At 27.6% G+C, this 14,684-nt stretch overlaps 1 protein-coding gene across 1 annotated transcript; it reads right to left on the reverse strand.

Moving 5' to 3' along the window:
* Positions 1 to 3,313: 3,313 nt before the first annotated feature.
* Positions 3,314 to 13,527, reverse strand: Bm5736 (Copine family protein; the record flags this gene model as incomplete). Its single annotated transcript, XM_043073311.1, has 16 exons — positions 3,314 to 3,411; positions 3,895 to 4,009; positions 4,313 to 4,411; positions 4,501 to 4,632; positions 4,824 to 5,057; positions 5,728 to 5,956; positions 6,254 to 6,369; positions 6,850 to 6,919; positions 7,022 to 7,063; positions 7,174 to 7,278; positions 9,248 to 9,415; positions 9,664 to 9,768; positions 10,195 to 10,283; positions 10,468 to 10,579; positions 10,757 to 10,840; positions 13,475 to 13,527. 16 exons carry the CDS (start codon positions 13,525 to 13,527, stop codon positions 3,314 to 3,316), a joined length of 1,851 nt encoding a protein of 616 aa, XP_042929245.1.
* Between the last annotated feature and the right edge of the window lie 1,157 nt (positions 13,528 to 14,684).

The raw sequence follows: 14,684 nt of genomic DNA on the forward strand, positions 1-14,684 counted from the left end.
TCTCTTCTCCCCAACCACTGCATAACCCAACCCACTGTGCAACTTTTTTTTTCCTGCCAATTAAAATAGAATGCACCTGATCCCGGTCAAAGGAGTATTTTTAGTGGAACACAGTGGATGTCATGAAAGATTTGGAAATTTAATTTTTGTTTTGGGAGAGATTGTTGATTTCGGGCAGATTCGTTGGATGTAGATGTATGTGGGATAACAGAGGAATATAAATCCTTTATTAGCAGAAGCAATAGTACAATAACTTGATAGAGAATTGAACTTTCCTCGTTCTTGGTAAGACACACAGTGCCCTCTCTCAACAAAGATGACCTCCTTGTGTAGCAAGCAACAAGCGTAAACAAAATAATATGATTTACAATAAAATGATTAAATAAAGAGCTGTTGACTTGGGTTACAATCAATCTATTTACTAATTGATAAGCCACAAAGGACATCAGTTAAGCAAAAGTTGTTGACCTCGTAAATTCAAGGATAATTTACAATTAGTGGCGACACAACAATGAGGTGGACTAAATTAGGAGCTGATAACATGTAAACAATATATAAAATATTTACAGTCTAAACATAAGATTGAAAACAAAGAGTTCAAGGTATAAATATTATTTGCAAAATTTCGTATAATATTTCTTGGTCATATTTTCAACGTTCATGTAGTAATTTAGAGTTTCGTGATATTAAAATCCGCGACAGTGGGAGAGTGCAGCGGAAAGTTAGCTTTATATATGGGGAAGTGCACCCGCCATGAGAGAATTTGTTAAATTACAATTTCTGATTTCTAATTTCTTTAGCTCCAAACTTTAGCATTTTATGCAAAATTTTTTATATGATTAGCACAGTTCTTCATGTATAGTTGTTTTTCACTTATTAAAATCTGGGATCAAACGAGGATTGGCAATATTACATCTAATTTGTGGCATCTAATTCCGCTTTAATATATTTCCATGAATCTTTTAGACATCTTTTTTTAAAGAGAAATTTATAAATTTCATCTTGTCGTACAATTTCACCTCTTCTTCTATTGCTGAACAGTGATGTTGATATGATATAACAAGCAATATTTTTCATTTGAACTCTCGTCGCATAATAACCTACCTTGTATTTCACAATTAAATTAGGTTTGATAAGGTATTTACTCGAGACTCTCATAAGAACTTTCTACGACATGAATTAGACGTCAGAATGTCTGTGTTTTTCCGCTGAAAAGAAAACCTGCATTAAATGTTAAGTCATGTAAGGAACAAGAATGTTACCGCACTCAGTCAGAAATGATGTTTAGTATTCATAAGAGATATCCAGATGTTAATTTGCTTGGTTTTTACAAGTCGAGTTGCTTTGTATGAAACTTTGTACAATACTGCAAACATTAGCATAAATATATTTATGAGAATTAAAAAATTCTTTATAATACATATAAAATCTAGACGATATCATCGTTCTGGCATTAAGATTACTTCATATAAGCAATGGACGAATCCTAATAGTTTAGTGACATCAAGCGTAGAATAAATACGATGCACTCAAGAAACAATCGTCAAAAGTAATAGACGAAATAAGTAGCTTAGACAAAATGGCCGAAATATCGTCATTTTTCTTACTTTTGTTCTGTAAGAAGAATAAATTCTGAACTATCGATAAATTGTGCATTTTCCATTAGTTGCAAGTACTTCGTATGAAAGTTGAAGGCTGGTATAGCATCCATGCACTCCTTTCCCAAACATTTGTTTGTTTTACACTTAAAAAAGCATTGTCATTATATTCACTGTGAATATACTCAATACAAATATATTATCATAACAAATTATGTATACAATTAATCAATAATCCAACCATTCAAGCATTCAATCATTGGTGCAATTATGGATCTAGTGATCAAAATTGCGAGATTTCGTTAGAATTCTAAATTCTAAAGAAAGAAAAAATCAGTTGTTAGTTTGCTTTTGACTGCTTATCTAATAAAGTCAAAGGAAGCTAAGCGTAAGTGAAGTAATCGTCGATATTTACAACAATACAAGTACATAACGTGCTCTGAAGATAGGAAATCATCGTTATGTTCAAATACAAATTCACCTGGAAATGTGCTAAATACATTAATCAGAAATTTTGGCGCCTTTCATTTCTTTTGGCATTGATATGATATTCTTTATCTTTTACTTAAATTAAAATGTTCTTAAATTAAAGTGTGTCAAATTTCAAATTTAATATATCAAAAGAGAGTAATATAATTCTTTGCTATTACACATATGCCGGGAAATAGCATAGCTGCATATTCAAATTTTGTTTCAAATTTTGCGTTCTATTTTTTTTAAAAAATATATTAAGTTATATTTTTAAGCATACTGGTTCCATCCACCTGAAAGCTGTTATGAATTCCAAATTACAAAGTTGACTTGTTTTCTCAGGAGCCCGCATAAAATCTGTGAATGTTTATTCAAAAATTGAAATCTGGCAGATTCTGATGGTGTGACAAACCGATTTGAGTTTGTGTTTGATTTTTATTTTCAAATTTGATAAATGTAGAGTCAATTTGATAAAAAAAGTAATGAGAGAAAATCGAAGTGCTTTATTTCTTAGAAGTGACATAACATGTTTTACTTCAAAAGAAAGGTAATTTTCAGCGAAAGTGATGGGAACAGAAAGTCATATCGATTAGAAATTTAAATAGTTCTCATTAGTAATTTAGATTGGACAAAACATTAAAATAACCGAAAAGAAAATTTATAAAGACAAATCATTTATAGATTAAATTTGTAAGCTCTCTATTTTTTATGCAATGAAACAAGTGCTTTAAAAGTGTCATTTATGAAATGTAGAAGAAAAAAATTCGAGATGAAATGCACCAAATGTGCAGACAAATTTCTCCATCCCAAAGCAAATATGAAGTTTTGTGGCACACTGAATTTGATTTGATAAATGAACATTGTCAACAAGAAAAAAAAGGAAAAAAAAAACACTGTGAATATATTCATTTAATATCCCAAATGTACTCTATACAAACATATTTTCATAACCAATTATGCATACAATTAATCAATACTCCAACTATTCAGGCATTCAGTCATTGCTGCAATTATGAATTTCCTGATCAAAATTGCGAGATTTCATTAGAATTCTAAATCCTAAAGAAAGAAAAAGTCAGTTGTCAATTTGCTTTTGATTGTTTATTGCATAAAATCAAATGAAGCTTAGCATAATTGAAGTAATCATAGACGACTGTAAAGTTGGATAGAGTACAACAAGTATTGGTCCTAAAAAGTGATCACAGGAAGACTAACTGCTAGATGAATAATGAGCTAAAATTTGTTTAAGCAGACCTAGTTGGATTAATGTGCATATTTTGTACTTCCTCACATGGCACTGCAGGTAACATACGCCTTCTTGTTCGTGATGTTGTTTGAATATCTAAAATATGTTCACTCGTTTCAATTTTTGTTCATTCCAATCATTACTGATAATGAGGCAATAAGCTTGCACGTAAACAAATAGTGCACGTGAAGAAAAAAAAAAAACGGATCAGTTAGCATTGAGAGAAAATGTTAATCTAATCCTTGGAATTTCCTCCTTGAATAGCATAGGATTATCTTAAAAGAGGTGACCGACCAATCATTAGCAATTGCAAATAGTTTGATTTAAATTTCTAATCAAAACCTTCATTCAGGTACTTCACTCTTTTACACATTATCTCAGTAGATTTTATCATTTTCAACTTTCGTACTCTTTTCTACAAATTTTATTATTCTTATAGCTCTTCGTTTCTTTCTTTTTTCCTCCAATTCCTTTTTTTAGCATTTCTTGATTAGTGGTATAACATGTCATTCTTTCGAAAAAAATAATGCGTTAGTTAGTTAAAAATTCAAGCTTAATTTCAAAAGAAAAATGCCATACTTGGATATCCTCGTTCTACTACGGACAATTTTCGATCATCATCACATGAAATGGGACAAATCTGTTTCGGGAATATTCCTTTTGATTTCATATAACTTGTTAATTGTGCAGGTACCTGAAAAAATGGACATTTAAGCATAGAAACAGTGAGTTGCATTATTTTTTTTTTAGAAAAAGCATAAACTTCATGGTTAACAAAGTAAGAAAAATTAATACCTAATTAAATGTTAATTTTCGTTCAAAACTACATTTAGTAAAGAAAAATCAGTGTTGATGGTACAGTTTCCTTATTGTTTTAGTAATTTATTTCTCCATGAAAATTTTAATGGATGCATAAAATTTGGACCATAGTATTGATAATTTCCGAAAGTAAATAAACGCAAAAGTTATGTTTTGATCATGTTTTGAATCATCTTACTTCTTGTAAAACTTCTTTAGCTAAACGATACTTAGCTTCGATCAAATCATCATCCGTTAAGATACGATGAGGTGGTAAGAATTCCCGAAGCTGCACAAACTGAAAAGAAAAGTAAATTCAAACTTGTGTCTATTACAGCCGAAGTCGAAATATAACAAATGAAAGAGAAGGAAGAATCTGCAAATTACCTGAACAATGTCACGCTTTGCATATTTGCCATTCACTTGTAACATTTGTCGATCAGAGTCTAGAACCTTCATTTCACCAAAACTGTCATAACCAACACCAACAATTATTATAGATAATGGCAGTGATGACGCCTTAAATGAGTGCTTAAATTATCAAAACAAAAAATTAGAAAATGAATTTAATGAGTTTTGGCAATTTCACTAATTCATTTACCATTGCTCGTCTCAGGAATTTTGTGACCAGAAGAAGTAATCATTGCAAATAAATTTATCACAATCCTTTTTTGATGCTTACAGTAAAAAAAAAAAAAATTAAGTGATACCTTTACAATTTCTTCCTTTGCTCTATTCATATCGTTGATAACACCGTCAGTGATTATTAAAAGAACGGAATATCTACTACCATCCGGAGGTAACGAAGCTGCATGTCGTGCTGCATGCCGTAATGTTGGCCCAAATTCTGTTGGCCCTGCCAATTCTATTCTATTTAACGCATCACGATAGGCATTTAATAGACCATCCATTCCAATGCATTCTGGACTATTTGTTGTCAAATTCTGAACTTGATATTTATTTATATGTTCTCATCATGAATCCATTTCTTTCATTTTATTATTTTCTAAAAATCAACATATATTATTCATATATCCTATATTCATCATATCCTATTGTCGTTACCAATTTGATGATTACTCTAACAAAATATTTTCATATAATTAAATTTCTTAGACTGAAATTCAATCGTTAATTTAACCTATTATTATTAGTTTTTAATATTTGTTCAATTTCTTTTAACTAAATCAAAAAAAGAAAAATTTTCTCAATAAGAACATTATTGCTAGGAAAATTCATAGATTATCCTTTATTCAAAATGAATGAAATTCAAGCTGAAAATAAAAATGCCTAATTTAAATGGAGACAAATAAGTGGTAATCAAAAAATCATATTTCTTTAAGTTTTTCCTTTTCATTTTTAAGGTTTAAGAAAAAAGCATGAAGTAAACGCAATTTTCACTGATAATAAAAGCATTTTGTGAAATTCAATTTTTTCAAAATTTTATAATACCAAGGCAACTTTTGCTATCTAACACACAAATACTGCTTATGCTTTTCTTAAGAAAAAAAAACCTTAAATTTTGATTTAGTTAGAAAATAATTCAAAGATTTAACAAACTTTTATAGATGATAAAACACAATATATAATTATATACATAAAAAAAAAAAGTACCAAGGGAAAATGAAAATTGACGCGATTATCGCCGGGTAAACGGGCACCAAAACCGTAAGCATAAAACAATTGACTGTTATTGTAGTACTGGCAAATTTCGGCAATCGCTTGAATAGCAATTTCGTACTGACTGGCACTTTCATCATCAACATGGTGTAGTGATGCCATATTACCGGAAGGTAAATTTGACTTCGTAAAATCAATTGCCACTGTAAATTCGAGCTCAGTTCTGAAAGTTAAATGTCTAATTTGAAGTCTTTTTTTTTTTTTAAATTTGAAAATTTTTTTTTTTTTAAATCTGTTTTTGTATTAATTATACTGTTTATACATCCAAATTCAACTTTAAATCCGAGAAATTTTAACACTTCATCGAAAACAATTTGTCAACGATTTTTTCATTATCAGCTTTAAACTATATTATTTCAACCTTTACAGCTAAGATTTGAACACTTTCTGTCCGATATTTACACTCAAAGTGCAAAAAACCAGATAAAATTAGTTTTCAAAAGATTTACAATTTCATTACCCGCCAGTTATGAAGTCGAGAAAGGTGTAATCCATCCAACAATACACCCTATGAAAGTGAAGTTGTCCAGAATCAACATATTTTTTGTTTTTCTTCATCTTTTTCTGATTGATTAGCTGAAAATCAATTACAGAATAAGCAACAATTTTCGAGTATCATCTCACATTTTTTCCAACCAAATCATCTAGTTCCCAGACAACTCTCAGGTTGATTAATCATTTAAACATAAAATTTCTCTTTCCACATCAAATTCTACGTCAAAAGGCTTATTTAAGCATGGAAACTGTTTGAGAATATTTTCGAAGTTAAGTGCTTCAACACATATCAGTTAATTCTCAGTACAGTTATCGCTTAACAACAACAGCAGCAACAACAAAGTATAATAACAAGTTATAAAAAATACCTGTTAGCAGTGCTAAATTTGCATCTTTCTAAATTTGATTAAAAACTGGAGACTAAACCAGTATTTGAAAGTCTCATCAAAATATTTCAAATGATCATGCAAGTAATGCAAATAACTTTGTCATGATTTAGATGGATGAAGAAGAGCAAATAAAATGAGAATACAATAGAGTAACAATATATTTCAAACTAACCGGTAAAGTGACATCTTCTTTGTTAAGTAACCTGTTAACTGTAGTACGACAATTACCAACCAAATCATGGCTAAAATTGTTGAAAGTTGATTTGAAATTTTTGAAATTGAAATTTTATTAAAAGCTATTTAAAAGCGAAATAATCAATAACATTAGCAACGATGAAACTTACTTCCCATCTTTGTCCCAGTCAAAGCATTCGACAAGAAATTCCCTAAAATTAAAAAATGCAAATCTTTTGTCCTTTTTCTCTTCTTTTCTCTAAATTCATTATATAAATGATTGCAGGAAAAAATTGCGTAGTTAAAAATTTGAAATATTTACCGATCTTTATCACCGTAACAAAGTTGATCAATATGTATTTCGAAGGGTTTCCATTTTGGATTCAAATTTTGTTCATGATAACGTGTACGGTATGCCAGCTGATATCTAAATGTTCACTCAATTTAATTGAAATTATCCCAAAATGGAAATATGCATTATTAAAAATTCAGCAACATTATTCTCTTCTTTTCAAATTTGACTGAATTTTTTCTTTGAAAAACGAAGAAAGCTTATTTTGAAATTTCAATAGAAACTATTCACGTATTATCAATCTCACATCTCTCTCTCTCTCTCTCCGCTTTATATTAATCTGATAAAGAATCTCTCTAGTTTCAGACAACTTTGTTTACTAAAAACAGTAGAAATATTTCATTATTTAAAATAAAACAAAAAGAATCGAAATCGTGCAAAAATTTATTTTCCCTTTTTTGGAAATTATTTATAAATTAAAGTTAATGCCAAAAAAAAAAACAGTTTAACCAGAGAATAACATTTTCACATATTCTCAGAACTTTATACAACGGTGTGAGTGATGGAAGGAAATTTCTTTTGTTTTTTTTTTTTTAATATCTCAAAGGTCATTTTTTCCAATATTTCAAGGATCTCACAAAAATCTTTTAAACAAAAATCGAATAATACATTGAATTGATTTTTTTTTTTAAATAAAAAATTGCTTAACAGAAGGAAATTAATGTGTTATTATTAATTGAATGTTATTAAAATGATTCACATAAAACATCGCTTAGTAAAAAAGTTGTTGAATTGTTGAAGCTTATTGCGTTATATTGAGATATTATTCTTAAATAAGCTGGCTATATTATATATCATTTTAATGAGCATTCCTTCCTTCATACTTTTTTTATTGATAATTTATTACTGTTATTTCTTTCATATTTATTTATTTAAAATTAAAAATATGCTATTAAACAAAAAAGCAAATTGAAGTAATTTTGTGTTTGTTTTTTTAACTTAAAATAGGTCATAAAAAAATAGATGCAACTTCTAATATTAAAAATACTCCTCTGTGGACAGCCGCTTTTCATGGGAAAGGAACTTGAATGCCCTAGTCAAGTTGTGAATCATCCCATCCGATAAGCCTTTCTAAACAAAACAGATCTCAACTAAAAGATAAGAGGAAGTGTGTCAATGGATAGGATAGGTTCATTAGTCTTAGGGGACCATCCTAAGAAAAGGACAACTTCTAGACTCAATTATAAAGATATTTGGTCCAAGAGTTGTTAAAAAATTTTGGGGGGTGAAAATTCATAACGGACATACTTGGCTAACTTGAAGAAGTTATGAATAATCACTGAAGCTCAGCTTTGAGCTGGCTATGGGCTACACAAGAAATAGTTGTTGAATTCATTGTTCACCAAATTATAATTATTTATCATCGTAAATTGAAAAATTTAATGAATGATTTTCTCATGTGCTGATGACAATTTAAAAAAAGTTATCTTGTAACAAAAAATTTTTAGATTGGACATTTACGCATGATAAACAGGTAATAATCAACTTATTGAATGAAGGAACAAGAAACTTCAATCACCAAATTTTAATTCATATCAAGAGAGATCATTACTACTAATTGATAATCCGTTTTTACGGTAGCTCTTTGAATTTTCACAGTTAAAAGCTACAACACCTTAAGCTAGTTAAAGCATGGGCCAAAGTCAGATTTTTTACGATAAAATCTGCTGATATTTATCAGATAATTAATGTTTCGAAATTGAAAAATGCATTTGGGTTATAAAATTTTGTCTTATCCTCTTTATTTATTACACCTTTCATTACATAACTATTCAGCTTTGCAATATTTTCCAGGTAATGTGCTTGAGTAATTATCGGAAGAAAATACATTCAATGAGTTCACCGAATTTCAAAGTAGTGATTTCTATGCTACGGAAATAAACAAATTTATTTCTCGTAATCTATTCATTGTCATGGTTACTACTTTGATGAAAAAGATGTGCTTAAGCTTATTCATAAGAACTGAAATTCACGCACCGAAAGTGCAGTTTCTTGTGCATAAGCGTAATGCATATTACATCTAAATTTGAAATTTAATTCTTACGTTTTATCCTTATTGATTCGGGAAATTTTTAGAAACGGATCACATTTGCCCAGAAAATCTTTCCTATCCAATTTTGTTGCGCTACATACAAAATAAACTGATTCTTGCCTTCCTTTACTCATTTCTTCAGCTGTCACTGTTATCGTACCATAATTTTTTCCATCTTTGCTGCAAAAAAATAACAAATTTGTAGTAAGAATAAATATGTAATTAAAAAAGTAATAAATTGTAAAAAATAGCAAAAATCTTTTGGAACAAAAAATTCAAACACAAAAATTGGTGTAAAATATCAATACTTGAAATGAAGTGAATGTGAAATTTGCATTTTAATTTTGCTTTAAAAATTTTTTTTTAAAAAAAAAGCTCTTTAAAAACTTGAAATAATAATAGATGTGGAAAATTTGCAAATATCTTACAACAATTTGACCGTCTTCCTGTTACACTTTGATCCCAGTATTTCATGTAACAAAAGAGAAGCCGAACCAATCTGTGTCTTCTCTTTTCCAGGTCCTTTATCAAATCTGAAAATTTACTTCGTTTTATTTCCAGATAGTTGATAAACATTAAATAAATCAGAGATTAAAATTGAAATCCGATATCTTCCAATAATTTTTCTTTCCTAAATATAAGTTGCTATAGCCTTCTTTTTAAAATTTTCTCAATTTGTATTTTCAATATACGCTTGTATTATTCCCTGAATGTAGACATAAGTATGGATATTCGGCTTACTGATTACGAGAATAACTAAAGATAGCTAGTTTGTTCGCTTGATCAAACAAATCTTTGTATCATCTCAAAAAAAAGAAAAGACAAAACAAAACAAAACAAAAAAAAGGAAGGGGAAAAAACAGAAAAATTAAATATTATATTATTTGCAAAAGTAATTATAACATTTTCAAAATAATCATGCTATTATCAGAAGTACTTGAAATAATTCTTTCTCATACAATTCAAAAAGTATCCGTTGTTGTTCCTCAAAAAAATATGCAATACGTATTTTTGTTGCCCAATCAGGATTCAAACAGTTATTTATCACCTAAAAATATATATTAAACTTTAGGCATATATGATTAGATCGTGGAGAATAATTTCATATGCATAAAATGCAATTTTAGTATTTTGTTAGATTTGTATGATTAATTTTGACAATATAATTGCTAATTATTGAAAATTTTTGAATAATTCTATGCTACAAATAAAATATAAAAATTGATGTTTACTTCTGTTCGCCCAATTTCTTTCCATGTTCTACATCTGACTAATCCAGCACTTGCTTCGCTTACAATACAAAAAGGATCAGTGTAGGAATCTGTATCAACATCTTTGATATCACTAAACAATTATTTTTAATGTATTTTAAAATCAAAAAGTTTTTTAAATTTAAAAATTTCCGTATAAAATAATAGTTCTTTCTTTTTCACCTTTTAATATTCTATTCTAAATTTCAGAATGCTAAATCATTTTCACATCTACAAATTTAGAAATATTAAAATAATGAAATAAGGAAACCGTGCTGATATAGTTAGTACGACATCAGAATACGGTCGTCCCTGATCTTCAACTTCCATCACACGGCCACTTTGTTGCCTTTCACTGAAAGTTCGTTATTATTCATCACATTATTGATTTCACTTTTTCCCTTTTTTTTTTCCTTTTTTTTTTAAACATATTTTTACAAATTGTTGTAGCTAATAAACATTTGGTACAAACAACTTACTCTCTTTTTTTCGCTTTTTTTTTATTTTTTGGGATTGAAACATTTTGATTAGTCTCAAATTACACTTTTCTAAAACAAAAAAAAAAAAAAAAAGTTGATAGCTAAAACGTCATTTTTATGCTTTATGCTAATGATCACTGTTCAGAAGATTTAAATTTTGATTTCTTTAATAGCTATAAAAATGAAATCTCCTTTGACATTTAAGCTTTGAAATTTTATAAATTAAAATTAAACATAATCCATATTAGACGACAATACTCTGAAAGCGTATTGAATCATGAAAACAAATCTTTTAAAAAAAAAATTATTTTCGCTTTTTTTTTTTTTTTTTTGTTAAAGAATATGTCTAGCTATTTTGTGATTTAAATGGACGAAAAATGCATCAAGAGCATTATGAATAGATCATACAAACACAATTTTGGACAATTTAACTTTATTTTGTTTTCTTTTTTTTTAAGAAAAAAATGCAATTAAATTGTGATTTACAACTATACAAAGTTTGAAGATAATATATTGCATTTTCAAATATGCTTAAAAACTTTGCTTGACTTTTCACTTTTCATTTTTTTTTTTTTTTTTATTTCTCAGATGATTTGAAAAAGTTTCGCAAATCTGTATGTTTACGTCATCAAATTGATCAAATACATAAGTGTTCACAAATACATAATTACAACTTCACTAAAAGCAGACGTTAATTGAAGTTTCGTTAATGGAACAAAATGCTCTTTCATGTTTAAAAAATTAAAGATCTGAAAGGAAAAAAAAAAACGAGAAAATCATTATTTTTCTATTTTGCTTACATTCTTGTTTGTTAGATCAAGTGATGGGCAAGTTAAAAAGTCAAAACAGAGTGAAATAAAAACATAGAAGAATTAATTCGTTCTCAAGTCAGTATTTTAAATATTTTAAACAAATTAAACGAAAAAAAAAATTCCAGAATTCATTATTCATTGGTTGTTTTTCACCATGTCTTTTTTGGATGAAAATTGTGTTAAATTTATAATATTTGCTTTTTATAAATTCGTGTTGTATTAACTTCAAAATAATTGTTCAACTTGATAAGCTTATTCAGGCAGCCTATTATATGGATGATCAATAATATCCATTTGAAACTAAAAATGCTAAAGCATTGTGAATTTATTCATAGCATCAAGAAGAAATTTGAAAATAGAAAATGTCATTGCAGAATATTAACTATTTCTCATCGCACTAGGCGAGTTGATTTTCATTAAGTGAAGTGGTGATATAGTTAAATTAGTGATATAAGATTGGACCATTTTAATGCAATGCTTCAACTCATAAAACTTAACTTTTGCATAATCATAGGAATACATAATCTTACAGTGTTATTCGCCAAGCTATTTCAATTAATTTCTGAATTTTTAGCCTTTTCTATTTCTCGTAAAAATTGATATCGAATATATTTTCTGAAATAACTAGACAGAACGATTTTGAATCATTTTGATGAAGCAACATGCCAATTATTATTATCATAATCATTATCATTGCCATTAATTGTTATTATTACATAACACTATTATTGTTAACATTAGTTATTAAAAGTCCAAATTATTCCTTTCCTTACACCTAATCATTTCATTTTTTCATCAAATAAAAATTAAGTATTCTGAGTTTTAAAAATAACAGTTATTTGATGCAAAATTTGGAGAGTAAACAAAATAAGAAAAATGACAAAAAAGTATATCCTATAGAAAAAAAAAAAAATTAAAATTTTAACAATTAACAAGCAATCGGAATGCAATATTTTAAACAACAATAATAATAATACTTATTTACTTCACTGTTAATTGAGATTAAAATGCCACATGTTAAAAAATTTCCTGCTCTAATTAATTAATAACAATACATCATGCTTGCTATATCAATAATCTATTATAATATATCCTGGAATGGAGAAAAAAAGGTTATTTGCCATAAAGCGTTCCAATTTACTTCATCTAAAATTCCGGCCAAATACTAGGCTATCCTTTCTACTGTCATTGAAAGAGTTAAAAAAAAAAGAAAACAAGACACAAAAAGTACTCTCGAACAACTTTTGCTCATCCCAGATCCACCCCTTCGTCACTTTGTTAAAAAAAAAAAAAAAAAAAGAGCAAAGAAAAAACGACTCAAGAGAGGGAGGGAGAAACAAGTAAATGGATCAACAAACAATGTTAAACATTTTTTAAAAATTTCATTTTGTTTATCACCACTACATCAATTAATATCTGATTATTATTATTACTGTTATCAAATAACTTATCATCAAACAATTTTTATTCATTTTTTATCATTAAATGAATTACATGTGATAATAGTGCTATTCACTCATTTTTTTTCTTCTCTCCTAAAACAAAGATTAGAAATAAAAGTAATAGTTTCTGGAAAAGTTTTTTTTTTTTTTTTAATATATGAAAATGACAGAATGAGAAGAAACTGAAGAAAGGAAAAGAGAAAATAGTAACAAAAAAAAAAGGGAACAAATTATATTACAATAAATGCCAACTTACTTTATCATGACGATTTGATCCAATGTTTGTGGATCCATAATCAATGGTGTCATTAAAATATAAAATATGAACTGATACTAGCAATACATGTTTCACCATTCGACAACCATTAAAAGCATACTTATAAGAAAGAAATTAGAAAAATAGGGCGTTGCTAAGAGCGCTAACTGTTTAGACCTGGAATGTGTATATTCATATCCACGTCGACCTATGCATATATATTTATATATTATATACATTTGCATATTTAATATGTATTTATATATAAGTCAAATATATATTATATATTACTTATTATATATAGGTATAGATATAGCCCACAGATCATACGGGAACATTTATATGCCTACAAAGTATACGCCATTTGTATGTCTAATTAATAAACTAATGATAAATATTTGGTTAAAGTAAAATATTCAACTTGATTTAATCAAAAGAAAAAGAAAGCAAAAAAAAAAAAAGAAAGAGAAAAAAAAATTACTCCAACTACTTTTATTATGATAACTATTGAATTTATTATTCTATATCTATAGAACAATAAATTTTAAACAATTTTTGGAATTATTTGTTATTTCATTTAAAATTTTATGTTACATAATAACATTAATAAGTTAAAAGGATAAAAAAAGTGTAATATAATTAGGAATGCTAAAACTACCTAAAAATTTTATATGCTAAATTAATGAAACAGTCTAAAACGAGAATGCAATCGAATAATACTACTATTTTTCCTAAATGAAAGAAGCTCAGAATGTTAGCCATTTAATCAATCCTTTCCATCATATCTACTTGTTGATTTAGGTGTGTCGATGGTGAGTCTAATTTACTATCACTCTTACACTGCAACAAAATGATACAGCATTGAAAATCTGGAACTACTACAACTGCATCCTCATAAAATATTAGCATCTCACCTGAAGTAGATTAATTATACAGAAACAGAAAACATTTCACTAGAAAATTATTCTATTTTGCTATTACATATGAAATGCTTCAATAGTATCAAAAGAAAGAAGATAAAGTGATAAAATAAACTTTTTTTTTTTTAAATTTTAAATTCAAAGCAAAAAGGAAAAAAAAAACACACAAAAAATGCTTAAAATATTCTTAATTCAAAAAAAAAAAAAAAAAGAAGACAATATACATTATAAGATTATTCTTTTTGCTTCGTTTTTTTTTTTTTTTTTGTTTAAAAAAAGGAAAAAAAAAA

The sequence above is a fragment of the Brugia malayi genome (assembly GCF_000002995.4).
Source record: "Brugia malayi strain FR3 genome assembly, contig: Bm_v4_ChrX_scaffold_001, whole genome shotgun sequence".
Taxonomy (NCBI): Eukaryota; Metazoa; Nematoda; class Chromadorea; order Rhabditida; family Onchocercidae; genus Brugia; species Brugia malayi.